Source organism: Talpa europaea (genome assembly GCF_964194135.1).
Source record: "Talpa europaea genome assembly, chromosome: 6".
NCBI classification, from domain to species: domain Eukaryota; kingdom Metazoa; phylum Chordata; class Mammalia; order Eulipotyphla; family Talpidae; genus Talpa; species Talpa europaea.
Genome location: NC_140072.1, coordinates 83,308,881 through 83,327,295, shown reverse-complemented (window position 1 = coordinate 83,327,295; position 18,415 = coordinate 83,308,881). Strand labels below are relative to the sequence as shown.

General features: G+C 34.2%; 1 protein-coding gene across 1 annotated transcript in view; it reads left to right on the top strand.

Annotated features, from left to right (window-relative positions):
* COG6 (component of oligomeric golgi complex 6) overlaps positions 1-18,415 on the top strand; it is a gene marked incomplete at both ends in the record, with an annotated part of 65,896 nt that overhangs the window by 22,669 nt on the left and 24,812 nt on the right. Inside the window, 6 exons of the mRNA XM_084234352.1 lie at positions 1,455-1,548; positions 6,567-6,695; positions 6,773-6,864; positions 8,729-8,793; positions 12,477-12,568; positions 13,329-13,446. Of these exons, the coding sequence (XP_084090478.1) occupies positions 1,455-1,548; positions 6,567-6,695; positions 6,773-6,864; positions 8,729-8,793; positions 12,477-12,568; positions 13,329-13,446 (590 nt within the window). The remainder of the gene's footprint in view (positions 1-1,454; positions 1,549-6,566; positions 6,696-6,772; positions 6,865-8,728; positions 8,794-12,476; positions 12,569-13,328; positions 13,447-18,415) is intronic.

Genomic DNA, 18,415 nt, shown 5'->3' with positions numbered 1-18,415 from the left:
AGTACATGATATTTTAATAGGTGTTACCAACTTGAAGGAATTAGTATTAAATCCAATTTACCAATAACACCTGTACTGTACTGTTAGAAACCTAATTGTCCCAGGTAATTTATTCTTTATCTCCAAAACCTGTTTCTTTTTCAATCTTTCATTTGTACATATTACTCTTATTTGGTGTGCTGTGTGGTTTTCATATTTATATCTTAATCCTACTTCAGTCTTCAAAGCTAAGTTTAGGGTCTCTATCTACTTGGAACTTTCTGAGACTGCATTAATTCTCAATGACTTTCCCCATAACCTTTGGAATTTTTTAAATGGTATTCAATACTACTGTTATTTACTTAACTTTCATATTTATGTATTTTACCTCTTCAGTTAGATTTCTTTCTCAAATGTAAGGACAGTATCTCAGATTTCTTCTATGCTCCTATGACATCTAACTTAGTGATACAACCTGTGGGCCTCTGACTCCTTGGGACTTTTGAATCTTCTTAAGATATCTACAATTCCGTATACATGTGTGTTTCTCTTAGTCGCTGCTGGAAAATAAACCGCTAGGATGAGGTCCTCATTTATCAAAAGGCTGGGCATTTCTGAACAAGCACAAAGTTCTCTGAACACTATAGGAACTTAGTAAGCATTTTATGGATAAAATTAGAATGCTAAAATAAAAATGTTGGTGTAGAGATTTTTAAAAGCTTAAAATAGGAACTATTTCGAAATTAAATCTCATTACCCTGTTAGTAATCCATATAAACATTTTCAGTGAACTGTTTAAAGATTGCTCTGAAAGGAAGGAAGTGGCAATGTATTTATAGCACTGCCCCTTCGCTTCTTGACCATTGCCATGTGTATGGCAGTTACTCAATAATATTTGTTCATTGGTTTCCTCAGAATTGTAGTTTTTTACTTTTTTTAAAAAAGATTTTTTTATTTATGCGTACAAGAACCTAGGGTCCAGGCCAGAGGTGTGAGGGGGAGAGAGGATCCACCAGAGACAGAGTGGGGAACAGAACAGGCAGATCGACTGAAGTACACTGCTGAGGGGAGCAGCAGGCAACTCAGGAGAGCTCTGCTGTGCCATATGGGCTGCTCACTGGCCAGGGATCAAATTCGTGCTGCAGAGGCTGCGGGTACCTTCATAGGTTGTGTCTTAACCCCTTGTACCACCAGGGAGGCCCAGAATTGGTTTTTTTCTATAATAATAAAATAGAGGATTGGGGTATGCCAGAGAGTAAACTATAGTATAAGTTTATGTATTATAAACTTGTTATCTTTAATTTTTATTTTGGTTGACAATATGAACTTGTTTTTGACTGATATATCCGTCTGGTTTTTCTAGGCATTTCTTTCATGTAGTATTTTCTATAATATTTAGATTCTGGATATCCAGTGGACATAATAAACACCTAATTTTAATATAACATAGAGTTCCAATGTTAACTGTTTTTCAGGTGAATGCAGAACATTGACACAAGAATCATGTGACATATCTCCAGTATTGACTCAGTCAATGGAAGCCCTACAGGACAGGCCTGTTTTATATAAGTTGGTGACTTTTTCCTAATTAAAAAAAAGCCCTACTTTTCCTCAGTAATTTACATTAACTTTCAGTATTATAAAATTCATACACATACACAATATAGCTTGAGTAACGTTTATAATAATTTACAGTGTTATTGTCATCTCATCTTCTGTGTTTCCATTGGAAAATCATTTTATTTGTATGTTATGTGCTGTAGAATACATGGAAGGAAAACCATGGAGTCTCTGTGTCTAGGCTACTTATTTTGTAGCGGTTAAGGGGCTTTTCCTCAGTTTAATTAACTACCTTAGAATTGTAAGTAAAACTCCTGTAATCAACCCTGTCCTGGATAGAAGGAGATCAGATAGAGGGCTGAGAAATATAATTATGTAAAGATGAAAAAAGAAAATTTAAAATCAGGAGTCCACTGATAGAATTCAATAAAAGAAAGAATTAAATCATTGATGCTTTAAGTTATGCCAGCCCAGAGATCTGTGATAATGCTTTGGAAAAGAACCTTACACATTATTAACTTATTTACATATTTTTATTCTGATTTTAATTTTATTTTCCTATTTTTCATGTAAAATAGAAGTAAATTTTTTTAAAATTTATTTATACAAGAACCCAGGTATAGGCCAGATGTGCGGGAGGGTGAGAGGATTTACCAGAGACAGTGGGGAACAGAACAGGCAGACTGACTGAAATATACTGCTGAGGGGAGCAGCGGGCGTGGCAGGAGAGGTCTGCTTCGCCATGTGGGATTCTCGCAGGAAGGCTGGGATTGAACCTGAGCCACAAAGGCTGTGGAGAGCTCCACAGTGCGTAGCTCAATCTCCTGTGCCAGCAGGGAGCCCCAGTAAATTTTTTTTTTTAAAGATTTATTTATTTATGCATACAAGAGCTGGGGTACAGGCCAGAGATGGAGGGGAGGGGGTGAGAGGATTCACCAGAGACAAAGTGGGGAGCAGAACAGGCAGATTGACCGAAGTACACTGCGGAGGGGAGCAGCAGGCGAGACAGGAGAGGTCTGCCTCACCATGTGGGTTGCTCCCTGGCCGGCTGTGGATCGAACTCGTGCTGCAGAGGCTGTGGATTGCTTCATAGTGCGGTGCTTAAGCCCTTGCACCACTAGGGAGGCCCCGAAGTAAATATTCTTAATGCCTAGAATATTATGTAAATAGGGAGACTGGGACTTTCAAGAATCAGAAAGCCATGAGTGTTAAGTGCTGTTCTAAGTACTAGAGTCATAATATCAATTAAATATTACCCTCAAGTTGTTTTACTTTATGGAACCCAGACATGAGTCCATTTTAATGAATATATTAAATGCTATTCTAAAGGATGTGTCCCAGGTGCTATGTGATTCAAGTATTTTGGGGTAGGAGAAGGATAAATATCAGGAAAAGTTTCCTCTGGAAAGTAAGGTTGAATAGGCATGTTCCAGGAATGAAAAAAGGAGGAGAGAATTGAGGGAATAGTAGATGCAAAGATGTAGATTGAGAAAGAATCTTTGGAAAATTCATTGCAAAAAATTGCACTGGCTATTGGGTTAGTAGCCTGAATGTTGTGCTTGTCTGTATATCAAGTTAATCCTCACTGTTGATCACCAGTTCAGCAGATTATAGTCCACTGAAATTTCTTTCCTAACATTTTCAACTTTAGGTATTGGTATTTGATTATAAGAGTCTTTTAGTCCTTAACATATTTAGTATTTTGAGAAAGGGTTTACATTATCCACAGATTCCTGTTTGTTCACTAGGTGGAAATTTTTTAAAATGCCTTTATGTATTTTTGACATCTGAAAATGTTAGCTGACTTCTACATGTGAATATATTTTTACTAAATTATAATTCTTGATCAACATTTGGAAAGGAGCAATACCGCATAATTATTTAAAAATGTGGGCCCTGCATTATGTTTTTTTGACAAGTCCCTGAACCTTTAGAAACTTTTTTCACTATAAAATGAGAATAAAATAGTGCCTACCTTATAGGGTTGTTATGAAGTTAGCTTGGTCATATGAGATGTTTAGCATAATGCTTTTCTTCATCTCTAAATATTACCTGTTTTTATTTTGAAAGAAGATAAAACAGGAAGTCATCATCTAATGAAGAGTGGTAGGCATTTACATGACAGCCAGGGACAAAGCTTGAAAGACAGACAATATAACTGTAATAGAGAGGTGAAGATCTGTCTCAGACTTAACTGAAGAGCATGTGTCAGGGAAATAGAGCAGTAGTGCCATTTACAAGATGATAAGAGAAATTTGAAAGTTAAGTAGGAAGGAAGGAGGACTTAAGGCCAAGGGATCACCAGAGATGAATCTTAAAATGAGAAAATTGACCTTTCGTTAATCATCTGTTTTCAGTGATACTTATCTTTAAATTTAGGGAAAACTTAGTATGTCAGGTTAACCACCAGATGGCACTATATGAATTTTAAGTATGTGAAAGCTTCACTGTTCATTGTTTTTCAAGTGTAAGTATATACAAGAAAAGTGTCAGTTATTGAATTCCTTGGGAAAGTTGCCTTATTCAGTTTTTCTTTGGTAGTGTATAACTGGAATATTAATGCATTATTAACTTTTCATAAATCAAGTACCTAAATTTCATTTTAAAGAAAGTTAAGTGGCAATAAAAATTGATGTCTTTAATTAGGTAAACCTTCAGAAATAAATTATTAAAGAGTGTAGAAATATGTAAAATACTGATTTTTTCCTTCATTCTTTAAGTGTTTGTTACATTTCTTAGAGAGGCTTTTACACTATTTTATCTTTTAATTTGTTTTTGGCCAAGCACTTTCATTTTTTAATTTGCTTTTAACTTTTAATTTTAACTAGAGGCATTTTAGAATACTAACATAATTTTACTTATAATTTGCCATTGTAAAGCTAGATTTTGAATTTTTTACTTTTGTTGGAAAAAAACTTACTTTGGTCAAGGAAGTTTTCTACCATCTCTGGGAACATATAGTTTATGATTATAGAGGTCATTGACGGGTCATTATAGCTCATGCTATTTTTGCTTCAAATTATACCTATTAATGCAAGATAATTAACATTGAAATTAATATTTATATTTCATATTATATAGATTAGATCTCCTATTGTCAGGTTTAATAATCCCACCCACTTACCTCATTTAAAGTGCAAGTGTAGTCACTGGTTTCTAATATACTTTGTGCTCACAGTGAAGAGTCCTAGAAACAGAATTTACATTGTTTCTATTTCTTAGTCCTGAGGGTGAGAATTAGTTTAATATTTTTTAAAAGTTTCTGAATTTTGTGCTATGATAGATCATCATCTGATCATGAGTCATTGCATAGAACTGGTGATAATTTAGAGGAATTCATTCTTCGTGCTCAACATTTTTGTTTGTTTGTTTCTTTGCTTTCTTCTATTTTTGTCATCATTATGGCTAGAATTTAAAAATCATACTACTTTTACATTGCCAAAATGAATTGAGGCTATTCAACTATTATATTAAAAGCCTAGAAATCTTTAGAGACTTAAACCCTCCAGTGCTGCTTGCATTAATTTTTAATCCATTAACAATATATAATATGAAGGAAACATAATGTCATACAGCTAAACAATTTTAAAATCATCTGCATTAACCTTTGGGTTGAATATATCAATTTGAAAAGAAGATGCATATGATGACTAAGGTTTTCTCTTTTTTTAATTTAAAAGCATGAGGGGAAAAGTAAAAGTAAGCATTTTGATTCTAATTTGTTTTGAAAAATAGAAAGTGCAAGGCACTTGTGAAGTTTAGTAAAACTTATCTTAATATTAAATTTTTACTATGATACGTTGCTGGCATGTCTTCATTAGAAACTTCAAAACCATTCCTTTAACTTAAAACAAACACAAAAGGGTCATGATCTAGTTACTGGCGAATAGCCCTTTAAAAAAGTTAAAATTACTAAATATTATAGCTATTGACCGCTTCATTTTCTGTTTTCTTTAAAAATATTTTCTCTTCTAGCTTATGTTTTAAAAGTAGAATTTTCATTAATTCAGTAGCATATTAGGGAAAGTAGTATAGCCTGCAAAACTAAGTAATTTGGCAACCTTGGGAACCTTTTATTTATCTTTAGGGTAATGAAAATCATTCCTAGGATTTAGCATTGTAGAATAGTGCTTAGGGATTTAAAAGTTAATGGGTCTAGAATCTGCTGACATTGAACTGTGAAAAAAATATTTGTTTTCCTATGGATATGGACATAAAATAGAAAACTTTCAGGTGGGCAGTGGGTGTGGGACTGGTAGTGATGCTGGGAAACAAAGGCTGATACTAGAGGAAGAAATGAACACTCCTGGCAAGTCCAGGAGATCCTTAAAAAATGTTACCCCAAATTATTGCCTCACTTCAAAGCTTGTCTTCCCTACAATTTCCTTGTCTTAGAAAGTCTTTTTTTCTTTTTAACCACAGGACAGGATGGGGAAAAAAAGTATTAGCTGTATTTGCTTGGTTGGTCATTAAATTTAAGGAACATATAATAGGTCTAATATAGGAGTCCAAATAAGCTTTAAGTGTGGATGGTGTGATTAAGGTAAATTTTCTTGGTATATTGTGGTAAAATGTGTAGGAGAATTTTCTAATAGAAAAAGGTTTATTTTTTGGATTGCACATTTCTAACTGTAATTAGAGTATGAGAACTAGATTTTTTGGCACTGTGTGGAGAATAGAGTATCATACTTTGGATTTTGAGGGTATTGAATCCTGAAGAATCCAGGATTTCACCTAAACCTTGATTTTTGCTTTTATCAAATCCATTGCTCTACCCCTATTACCATTACCCATTATTGATCCCAAACCCCAAACCCTTTTTATGAGGTAAAAATATAAACCTATAGATTGAATTTCATTATAATGTTATTTCATAAATTTTTGTTGTTTAAAAACAGTATTGATTCAGAGTTTTTTGTAAAGAAGCTTTAAATGTCTTACTTTACTTGCTTAAGAAATTGCTTAAATATTTTGATATAACCATTAGCAAGTTAAACAACTATCTTTCACATAACTTGTTTTTCTAGGTACACTTTAGATGAATTTGGAACAGCCAGAAGAAGTACAGTTGTCCGTGGATTCATTGATGCTCTTACAAGAGGAGGCCCAGGAGGTACACCTAGACCCATTGAAATGCATTCTCATGACCCTTTGAGGTATAGTAATCAGATTACATTGAAATATTGATGTTTTTCTGAAGAAAATATTTACTGACATTTTGTTTTTTCATTAGATATGTAGGAGATATGTTGGCTTGGCTCCATCAAGCTACTGCTTCTGAAAAAGAACACCTTGAAGCTCTCTTAAAGCATGTAACTACACAAGGTGGGTCCTCTGACAATTATTACTAATGACTGAATATAGAAAATAAGACTTATCTTTATTTTTTTAAATGTTTATTTATGCATACAAGAACTGAGGTATAGGCCAGAGGTGCAAGGGGTGAGAGGCTTCACCAGAGACAGAGGGAAACAGACAGGTGGATTGACTGAAATACACTGTTTAGGGGAGCAGTGGGCAAGTCAGGAGAGGTTTGCTGCGCCATGTGGATTAGCTCCCTGGCTGCGGATAGCTTCATAGTTCTGTGACTTAGCCCCTTGTGCCAGCAGGAGGCCCTCTATTTATTGCTCTTCTTCATGAAGATAAATTCCTTATGGTACAGTAAGCATCCTAGTTAATCTTCCTCCCTAGCTTCCTTCTTATTCTGCTAACAGACTTTCTCTTTCATCACTTATCTTGTCACACAACTGTTCACACTTTTATAGTGGACCTTATTACCTTCCATTTCCAGTTTAGACTCCTCTGCTTCACTTTTAAGGCATTTCTGGAGTACCTAGTGTACAGTACCTCAGATCTTCTGCTCCACACATCAAAGGTAAAAACGTGATATTATTTTCATTTTGTAACAAGGTGAGTGACTTGCTTAAGGTCATCATGCTAACAATTCTTTCTGCTATCTAATCCCTGTTTTCATCCTTATATGACTTTAAAGTTTTTTGAATAGTACCTATGTACTAAATGCACATTTAGTACCTATGTACTAAATGCACTTAAAATTTTGGTCTTGATTTCAAGGAAGAAAAAGGGCATTTTTTGAGCTGTTGGTGTCTGTTTATAGGATTTCAGATCTTAGTTGTGACTACCTTAAGATGCCTTCTTGAGAATTGAGAAGTCAATGGATAATTAAGATGTTCAATTTTTGATAGGAATGAAATATTGTCACTGGTGTCACATGACTATTTTTCACATCTCTGCCCTGTGTAGAAGAGGCTGGTCATGACACTTCTAACCATCTTGTTTTTTTTAATTCTTTGATATTGAGATTAAATAGTATATGTTAATTTAGCACAAATTCTACACTTTTAAAATTTATTTTCTCTTATTCTAATTACCCAATTCAAGGAATGTATTTCTTAAAAGATGTTTTAGTACATATGAAAGGCAGTGTTAAGAGGTGAAAGAAAATGGATTAGAGTGAAATGATAGAGATAATTGTGTGGGGATGGCTTAATTCTTCTCAGCCTGAGATTCTCTATCTGTAAAGTTGAAGTTACAAGCAGTAAATGTCAAGTACCCAGTACAGCTCTATAGCTTGAGAGATAGTATTTAATGAATGTCATTTTTCCCATTAGATTGCAAGGTTTGTTTTCTATCTCATCTTATGTGCTCATCTCATCTATGACTCATATATTTATTATTTTATAGAAGGAAATATTCATTTTATTAATTAATACTCAATTAAGAACTACAAACTCAGATATTAACATTGTTAGTAATGTCCTAAAATATATTAAATGTAGCAAATTATTGTTATGGTTATTTAAAATGTTTGTTATTGGGCCTGTCTGGTTGGCCTAGGGGTTAAGTCTTAGTACTATCACCATGAAACTGCCCATTGCAGTGACCTGAGTTCGATCCCCAGCCAGGGAGCTAACCCACATGGCACAGCAGACCTCTTTTGTACATCTCAGTAGATCTGCCTGTTTTGCTCACCATGCTATCTCTAGTGAATCCTCTCAGCCCCCAAATCTCTGGCCTACACTCCAGTTCTTCTTTGCAAAAATAAATAAATCTTTTTAAAAATAAATAAATGTTTTTTATTAGCGTTCTTCATCATATATATCATTTTTTAAAATTTAAGTGAACCAAGGTAAACATGGAAAAAAACTCAATTATGTTATAATTGTAGGTGTTGAAGAAAATATTCAAGAAGTTGTGGGACATATCACTGAGGGTGTGTGTAGGCCTCTAAAGGTAAAATATTTTGTTTTTACATATTTTATACAGTTTCTGGCTAAATTACTATTTTATTCTTAGAGATTAAAGAAACTGATAAAAGTTTGAATTCAAGTTGTAAATTTGTGAAGTTAACACATTAATCACATTAATGTAAGAGAAAGAACATTTTTTATTGAGGTTATATTGGTTTATAACATTGTGTATAGTTTAGGAACATAGGCTTACACCTCAGACGTGTGTCACCACACTGCCACCAAGGCACCCATAGACCTCTTCTTTGGTTCCTTGCGTCCCCTCTCCATTGTGTTTTCATACCTCTCCCTCTTGTACCCTCAATTCTAGTCAGAGTTTTAGAGTTTGTTATTGGTTTGGTTTTATCTGATCCTTTGTTTTGTTTCTTTATATGCCACATATAAGTGAAATTATCCAGTATTTGTCTTTCTTCTTCTGGCTAATTTCGCTTCACATTACCCCCTCCATTTTCATCCATGTTTTCAAAAATAGCAAGGGTTCATTTTTTTTTGATTGCTGAGTAGTATTCCACTGTGTATACACCACATTTTTATACTCTACTCCTCTGTCCTCGGGCACTTAGATTGCTTCCATAGTTTTGGCTATTATAAACAGTGTTGCAATGAATGAAGGAGTACATGTATCCCTTTGAATGAGTGTTTTTGCATCCTTCAGGTAGATACCTAGGAGTGGAATTGCTGGGTCATATGTTAGATCTATTTTTAATATCTTGAGAAATCTCAGTACTATTTTCCATAGAGTTTGGACCAGTCTACATTCCCACCAGTGTTGTACGAGAGTTCCTTTTTTTCCACATCCTTGCCATTGCTTGTTTCGGGTTTTTTTGATAAGGGCCACTTCTCATTGTTTTGATTTGTATTTCCCTGATGATAAGTGATGAACAGTTTTTTATGTGCCTGTTGGCCACCTGTCTGTCTTCTTTGGAGAAGTGCCTGTTTAGTTCTTCTGACCATTTTTGATTAGGTTGTTTTCTTTTTGTTGAGTTACATGAGCTCTTTATATATCTTAGAGGTCAGCCCATTGTCAGATGTGCAACTTTTTTCTTCCACTCAGTTGGTTGTCTTTTGTTTTACTGATAATTTCTTTTGCTGCACAGAAACTTTTTAACTTGATTTACCATTTATTTATTTAAGTTTCTCTAGCCATAGGGAACAAGTCTACAAAGACATCACTGATGCTAGTGTTCTGGAGTGTCTTGCCCATATTTTCTTCTGTATTTTATCATTTCAGGTCTATATACATGTCTTTAATCCATTTTGGGTTAATTTTTGTGTAAGCTGTGAGATGGTGGAAAATAGACCTGTATGCTGTGTTTCTTTAGATAGTCAGGGCCCTCAGATTAGTGATATGCACTTGGGACAGGCATGTACCCTTATTACTATCTGTGGTGATAATAAGATAATAAATGTAAAGGAACTTTATTCTTATCCTCTTCAATTCTGCCTTCTCTGTTCTCTTCCTCATAAACACAAATTCTTTCCTTCTCTAGTTCTATCATGCTTGCTTTTGCTCTGCCTGTCCCTCTGGCATCAGAGAGGAGATGTTTTGTTTTATCTGATATTCTGAGATATTCTGTTTTATCTCTTCCCAAGATTGTTATCAGTTTGCCTACAGCACATTTTGCTACTTTTAATTTTTGCATTTATCATCTGTGCCACTTATAATAATATAGGTACTTATGATTTATTGAGTGTTTTTTATATGCCAGGGACATATAAAGTTTTGTTCCAAAAACTTTATCTCTGAACCACTATTCCTATCACTCCTTTAAAGCTCTGCTAATGATTTTTCTTTGTCACCATTCTGATTTCCAGCAAGTTGCTGCTACTAGCACTTCTTTGATCTTTTACTCTTAAATTTTTGTTTCTCTTATCTCTTGTTGTTTTTCCCATTACTGTTACTTTTTGCTGAAAATGGTTAGACTCATAAGATAGATAGTGGCACACTGAAAGAATGTCCCTCTCCTTCAAAACCATTGTGTGGGGCCTCCCCGATGGCGCAGCAGTTGAGCACCACACTGCGAAGCTGTCCACAGCCTCTGTAGTGCTGGTTCGATTCCCTGTCGGCCAGGGAGAACCCCACATGACACAGCAGACCTCTCCTGCCTCGCCTGCTGCTCCCCTCAGCAGTGTCTTCAGTCCATCTGCCTGTTCTGCTCCCCACTCTGGCTCTAGGGAATTCTCTCACCCTCCCGCTTTTCTGACTGTACCTAGTGCTTGTATAAATAAATAAATAAATCTTTAAAAAAACAAAACAAAAAAAAACCCAAACAAAAAAAAAAAAAAAACACTGTGTGTTTGAATAAAGATAAAAGTTGTTTTCATTTTCTTTTCCTTCTTTCCTCACTCTCCTCTTTCCCTTTACTTCTTTCTTCTCTCCTGTCCTTTCTTCTTTCTGTCTTAAGAGAGTTGGAATGAAGAGGTGTTTTGGTTTTTTTTTTCATACCTGAAAATTCTAGAAGGGATATTGCCAGAAAGCTGAGATGGTTTTATAAATTTTTCAGGGAAGAGCTGCCCGAGTACAATTAGTATCCTTTATATTTTGCCCTAATACTTATATTAAAATACAAAAAATATTACTTTTATTGGTATAGAATATAAATCACTATTGCAGCCTTGGAGATAAAAAGAAATTGTAATATGGAAATTATGGTTTTAGGTTCATATGCCATTCATGATTTATAATATTGTGATAGTTAGCTCATCTATTATTTTATGACAACAGATATACCAGTTCCATAAACATGTTAAAGTAAACATGGATTAATTTCAGTAATTCAAAAGACTTTTGTATGCTCATATAAATGTATTATATACATTTATAAAATTTCATTTTATCAAGTTGTATTTGTTGGCATTGTAACATATTCCAAAATTTAAGTACAGAGAAACTTCAACTTTCAGAGCCATTTATTAAACATCTGTTGTGTATATACCATTGTTCTACCAAATGCTGCTAGATGTAAAAGAAGCAGAAAACACAATATCTGTGTTTGAAGTGCACTAGGAAGCAAGAAAACTCAGTATAAGCAGCAACTTAGGAATAGATGTAATATGTAAATAACCACATATCAGTGTGGTTTAGATTGTATTCATTAATTAAATATAAAGTAAGGGAAATATCAGTGAGGGATGGCATTTAATTTGGAAAAGATTCCTAATAATGAATCCTGAGATACATCACGTTAATCTTTAACTAGATCAGATATAGCTAGATCAGATATTGTCCTGGTTATCTTATAATTAGACAAATATGTTGGTGGTAATTGAGGTTTGTCTGCTTTTCTGTTCTCTAATATAAAAAAAATTTTTTTAATTTTTTTCTGAACATTTGGTGATTGAGCGTACATTCAAACTAACAATCTATTATTAGAAATGTAAAAGTTGTTTTGTGATTTAGTGCTGACCTAAATTCCACTATATACTGGTAAAATACCTCAGAATGATCCCATCACTGTGTTAGTTATTTCTGGTAACAACTGCCTTGAGCCAAATTCTGTAGGTAGTGGATCCTTTTTATAGAGTATATCTGTGTTAGAATGTTTGTTTTTCATCATCCCCTATGATTTAATATTCAGAATTATTTAAAAGGAATTCAGTGATTTCTGCAAGAAAAGTTAGATTTTCTTAAAGAAATGTTTAATCTTTCCTCCCATGTTTTTATAGGTTCGAATTGAACAAGTAATAGTTGCTGAGCCTGGGGCAGTTTTATTATATAAGATTTCTAATCTCCTCAAATTTTACCACCATACAATCAGGTAAGTGGAATGGTGAAAAGTGCTAGTTAAAGCTCATGTGATACCTTGTTTCATTAGAACATAGTATAATGTTGTTTTGGTTTTGACTATTTTCATGACTATGTGTTAGTAGAACTTCCTCATCATATGAATTGTTATGTGCATATTATATGTACCATACTTTGAGATCTATCATTTCCTTTTCCATTTCTCCAAATATAATTATATACACATTAAACACATATGCACACACACAACCTGTTTATTAGTGTAAGTCTATAATGTAAATATTCATTGATTCTTCCTGAATTAGTAAAAGAGAGCCATGGCAACTATGGCAACTGTGTATTATACTCAAATTGGGACATAATGAGTGAAATATCTTCATTGGTATATAAATAGCAAATTGTCCCTTAATATTTAGTTTTCTATTTGTGTTGAAATAGAACCATAGCTTTATCTTTTCTAAGTCAAAACTACATTACTTGCTTAGGAACCAATTGTCTATAAATAGATATAAATTTATTATCAAACATCAATTATTCAAAAGCAATAAATTGGTTTAAATTATAATGGTATAGGCTTCCTAAAATAAGTTAGTGATATATACCTATTAGAAAACTCCAGAGCAGATGAAATCAACTAACATATAGCTAATGTAATACTGTACGAAGATAGTGGTAAAATGATATTCAAGTTATCTATTTAATAATACCATGACTTTGTTCAGACATCCTATTTTAGCTTCCATTTTGTAATCTGAAATATTCTTTGTTTTTAGTGGCATTGTTGGAAATAGTGCGACTACTCTGTTGACTACCATTGAAGAAATGCACTTGCTTAGCAAAAAAATATTCTTTAATAGCTTGAGTCTTCATGCAAGTAAATTAATGGACAAGGTATGTTTGAAAAAGGTAATTCTTAAACTATGTGAATATGAACTTTTCACTCTTAAAACTGTTTACCTGTTTTTACATTTGTGAATTTTTTTCCAATTTCATACAGTGCTCTTTTGATTTCATTGTAACAAAATTCATTTTGAGATGACTTACTGGATCTAGGTTTATATTCTATGTTCCTGGAACAATATAACATTGAGTTGTAATTGGAGCTAAAATCTTAAACCCTGGTTTCACAACTGTTTTTTGTAATAAAAGATTTGTAGTTAAAGCAAACTTAATTATGTATAGGTAAGTGCTAAGGTGACCTGCAGGTTGGAAAACTGAAACTCGAAAAATGAAACTCCTACTAAATATTCTTTTTTAAATAGCCTACTTATATTTTCACTTTTTGTTGGCCAAGCTTTGTCCTTATGAAGTTTATGCTTTTTGAGGTATATATATTAATTAATTATGAAAACAAACATGATAAGAGAAAAACCCCACAAATAAAACAAGAGAAAACTGAAAGTGTTATCTGAGAGCTAATATTTTAAATTGAGCAATGTACTATAGCACCCCCTTAAGGAATGGGTTTACAGACAATCAACTCATTATTTTTGTTTTATTATTAGGTAATCAAGTTTTTCAAGGATATATCACAGTCATCATGCTGGCTTTTTTTTTTTTTTTTCTTTCATGCTGCTCTATCTAATAGACTGATTATATTAGGAATAGATTTTGAAATGTAGTTTAGAACAGTGGGTAACAATCCAGAGTTTTTGGTCAATTTCATATTCTTATGTTCAGAGAAATCTTATCTAAAGTCTATTTTCTGATGCTCATGTGTGACTCAAATAAACAAATCTTTTATTCATTAGAAAAATCATTTGGAAAAATGACATGGCATATAGATAGGAGAGTGGCCAGGATGGAAAGAGAAAAATGAGAAGAGGATTTTATCAGAAAAGTCATGAGAAGAGTTTCAAGAAGGAAGGCATAGTTAATGAAGAGTTGTAGTAAAACAAGGAAAGCGGGTTTGTTATCTTTGGCAATAAATAGATGATCTATGCCTTAGTAAACTAGGAGACAGATTGTAGTGCATGGAAAGGCACATTGATGAGCATTACCCAAAGCTTTACCAATTGAAAAACATATGGGACTAAAGACTGAAAATAGAAGGTAGTAGGCATTCATGTTATGAAATGTGAGAGAACAATAAAATAAACTGGTGACAAGAAAGAGGGGATGAACATTTTATGACAAATTAGAAGGCAGGAAAAGAAAACTGATTATTTATTGAGCAAATCAGGTGAATTGATAACCTCTAGCAACTCTTTATCCAAAGAAAGAAATTTTTAATTACATTAGAAATTAGAGATAATCAGAGATGAAGATTAAAACTTGTTAGAACTACTAAACATAGAGCTTGCATATGATCCAACAATTCCACTCCTAGGTATTTACCCAAAGGACACAGAAACATCAATTCCAAAGAGCACCTGCACCCCTATGTTTATAGCAGCATTGTTTACAAAAGCTAAGCTTTGGAAACAACCCAAATGCCCAAAAATAGATGACTGGATCAAGAAGATGTGGTACATATACACCTTGGAATATTAGTCAGCATTCAAAAAATATAAACACATGCAATTTGCAGCTATATGGATGGCGCTGGAAGGGATCATGCTCAGCGAAATAAGCCAGAAAGAAAAAGAAAAATACCGGATGGTCTCACTCATAGCAGGAATCTAGAAAACTTAAATAAGGGGCCAGGAAAATGAATAACTATAAGAAAGTGAAAATCAAAATCAACAAAAAACTATGAACCAGAGACACTCTATGGGGGGTGGGGCGCGGGGAGGGGAGGAATTGGGGTCAAAATAAGGGGATTGCAATTGTACAGGGAATATAAAAATAAAATTTATTTTAAAAAAATAAAAAATAAATAAAACCTTTTTAAGTATCAAAAAAAAAGAAAATATATTAGCCTATATCAAAATTTTATGAAGATATGAATAAAAAGTATGATTTTAAGACTTAATTAATGAAAAATGATTCAGAAAGAAGTAGGAAACTTGAATACACCTAAAGACAAAAGAAAAATTATTTTAAAAACATGCTACTAGGCTTAGTTCAGATTGTATAGATAACTTGATTCACACATGCAAAGAACAAGTTATTCTCCAAAATGGAGAAAAATATGGAAACCTTCCCTGTACCATTTATGAGGTGTAACATGGACAAAAAAGCACTAAAGACAGTACAGAAGTGAAAATCATAAATCAGTCACTTTTTGAATTTTTTTAAAGAAGAAAAAAATAATATGAAGTCTTTTCAAGTGAAATTCAACATTATATTAAAACTAAGTGCATATTATTCCTAGAATATAAGAATGTTTCAGTGCTAGAAAATACATTAAATGTTTTAGTGTTAACTAAGAAAAATTTATTTTTTAAAGATTTATTTATTCATGCATATAAGAACTAGGGTACAGACAAGATGTGTGAGAGGGTGAGAGGATTCACCAGAGACAGAGTGGGGAACAGAACAGGCAGACTGACTGAAATACACTGCTGAGGGGAGCAACGGTTGAGCTAGGAGAGGTCTGCTGCGCCTTGTGGGTATTTCTGTGGCTGGCCGGGATCAAACCCGCACTGCAGAGGCTGTGGACAGCTTCACAGTGCTGCACTCAACTGCTTGCACCACCAGGGAGGCCCCAAAGAAAATTTTTATATCATCATGATGTTTGATCAAATTGTTGGTGGGAAAAAATTTTAGTAAAGAATAAATGAAAGAAAACTTTCAGAGCCCTATAGAAATTAATAATATTAAAAGACAATATCATAATTAATATAGAAGTACTAGCAATATATTCAAAGAAACCAAAAAAAAGAGACAAGAATGCTTGCCAATAATTTACCAATAATACTTTTTAATACTAGCTAGACTGGATCAAGAAATAAGAGAAATAAATATTTCAAAAGAGTAGACAGAGTATTTATCAATTCTGTGGTTGTTTACTTGAAAAAATCCAAGAGAATAGAAAAACTATGGAACTAGGAAATTGATTTAGACAGGAAGTTGTGTCATATACTTTTTTTTTAAAGGATTTATTTATGCATACAAGAGCTGGGGTACAGGCCAGAGATGCGGGGTTCACCAGAGTCAGAGTGGGGAGCAGAACAGGCAGCTTGACTGAAATACACTGCTGAGGGGAGCAGCGGGCGAGTTAGGAGGATGTCTGCTGTACCATGTGTGTCAGCTCCCTGGCTGGGGCTTGAACTCGTGCTACAGAGGCTGGTGATAGCTTCATGGGTTGTGTCTTAACCCCTTGAGCCATCAGTGAGGTCCTGTGTCATATACTTTGTATAAGGTAATTATGCTTATGAACAATGACAGCATAGGAAGCATCAGAAGTCTGTCTCCTTGAACCTCCCTGGTAGTGCAGGAGGTTGAGCTCCACGCTGCAGAGGCTGTTCGCAGCCACTGCAGTGCGGGTTCGATGCTAGCCAGCCGGGTTGATGCCCACATGGCTGGGTGGACCTCTCCTGTCTCGCCTGCTGCTCCCCTCAGCAGTGTATGTCAGTCAGTCTACTTGTTCTGTTCCCCACTCTGTCTCTGGTGAATCCTTTCACCCTCTCGTGCATCTGGCCTGTACCCTGGTTCTTGTATAAATAAAAATAAATCTTTATTTAAAAAAAAGAAAGAAATCTGTCTCCTTTTCTAGACAATTGCCCTTGCAGAATCTGCCTAGTGTAACTATTTTGGAACTTGAGTCAATTGAAGACTTGTTATTTCCAGGAGAACGTTTGGAGGCAAGTTATGTTTAGTTTCAGTTATTTTTAACTCTTAACACAGTAGCAACTACTCATCTTCCCATCCACAGTCCCAACCATGTATTTGTTCCTGAAGCAGCTTGTGCAAGGCTTATGGAGCTAGGGTGGGCAAAAAGGACACTGTCCTCCAAACCTCAGGGGGATCTGTGTTTTGATTGCTAATTGCTGGTTCTGATTACAGAGGTGTAAAGAGGAAGCTGGCCATTGGTACACCCCTACCATTGTTGTAAGCATCTTCCTCTCTGACTGAAGTGCCTTTCTGAAAGGGCATTTCAACCAACACACTTTTTACTGCTCTTAATTTTTTCTCTTTTTCCCTTTATGGAATGTAGAATTAAGGACATCAAAACCAGTTGCATGTATATGATAAAAAATTGAAAAAAACTACACATCTCCAGGGAAAGAAGCAGGCTCAAAAAAGACTTGAAAAGACCTAAACTTTATATCTCAGACTGAGCCTTGCTATAGAGACAGCCTAAAGCAATTAAAAACAGAAAAACCTAGAGAAGTATATCTACCTGATTTCCAGAGTTACACATTATTATATTCAAATATTCATTTTCAACAAAAACTCCTAAGACTTACAAACGAATAGGAAAGTATGGCCCATTCAAAGGAAAAAGATTAACAGAAACAGTTTCTGAAAAAGACCTGATGGCAGATTTACTAAGCAAAGACTTTAAGACAACTGTCTTAAAGAGAAATGAAGGTAACAATGTATGAACAGAATGAAAATACCAATAGAGATAGAAATTCTAAAAAGAAATACTGGAGTTGAAAAGTACAGTAACTGAAATGAAGCATACACTGGAGGGATTTCAAGTCACTTTTTAGTGGAAGAAATATTCAGTTAAGTTAAAGACAAGACAGTGGAACGTATCAGTTGAGGAAAAGAAAGAAAAATGATTAGAGAATAGTAAACAGAGCCTAAGGGACAAGTGGAACACTGTGAGGAGAATCCACATACTCTTCATGGAAAATGCAGAAGGAAAATAAAGAGAAAAGGGGCAGAGATGATACTTGAATAAATAATGGATAAAAGGTTTTCAAATTTAGTGAAAGACATGACTATAAACATCCAAAGAGCCCAACAACCTTTGAAAAGATTAACTCAAAGACCCACCTCAAGACACTTTATAATCAGATTATCT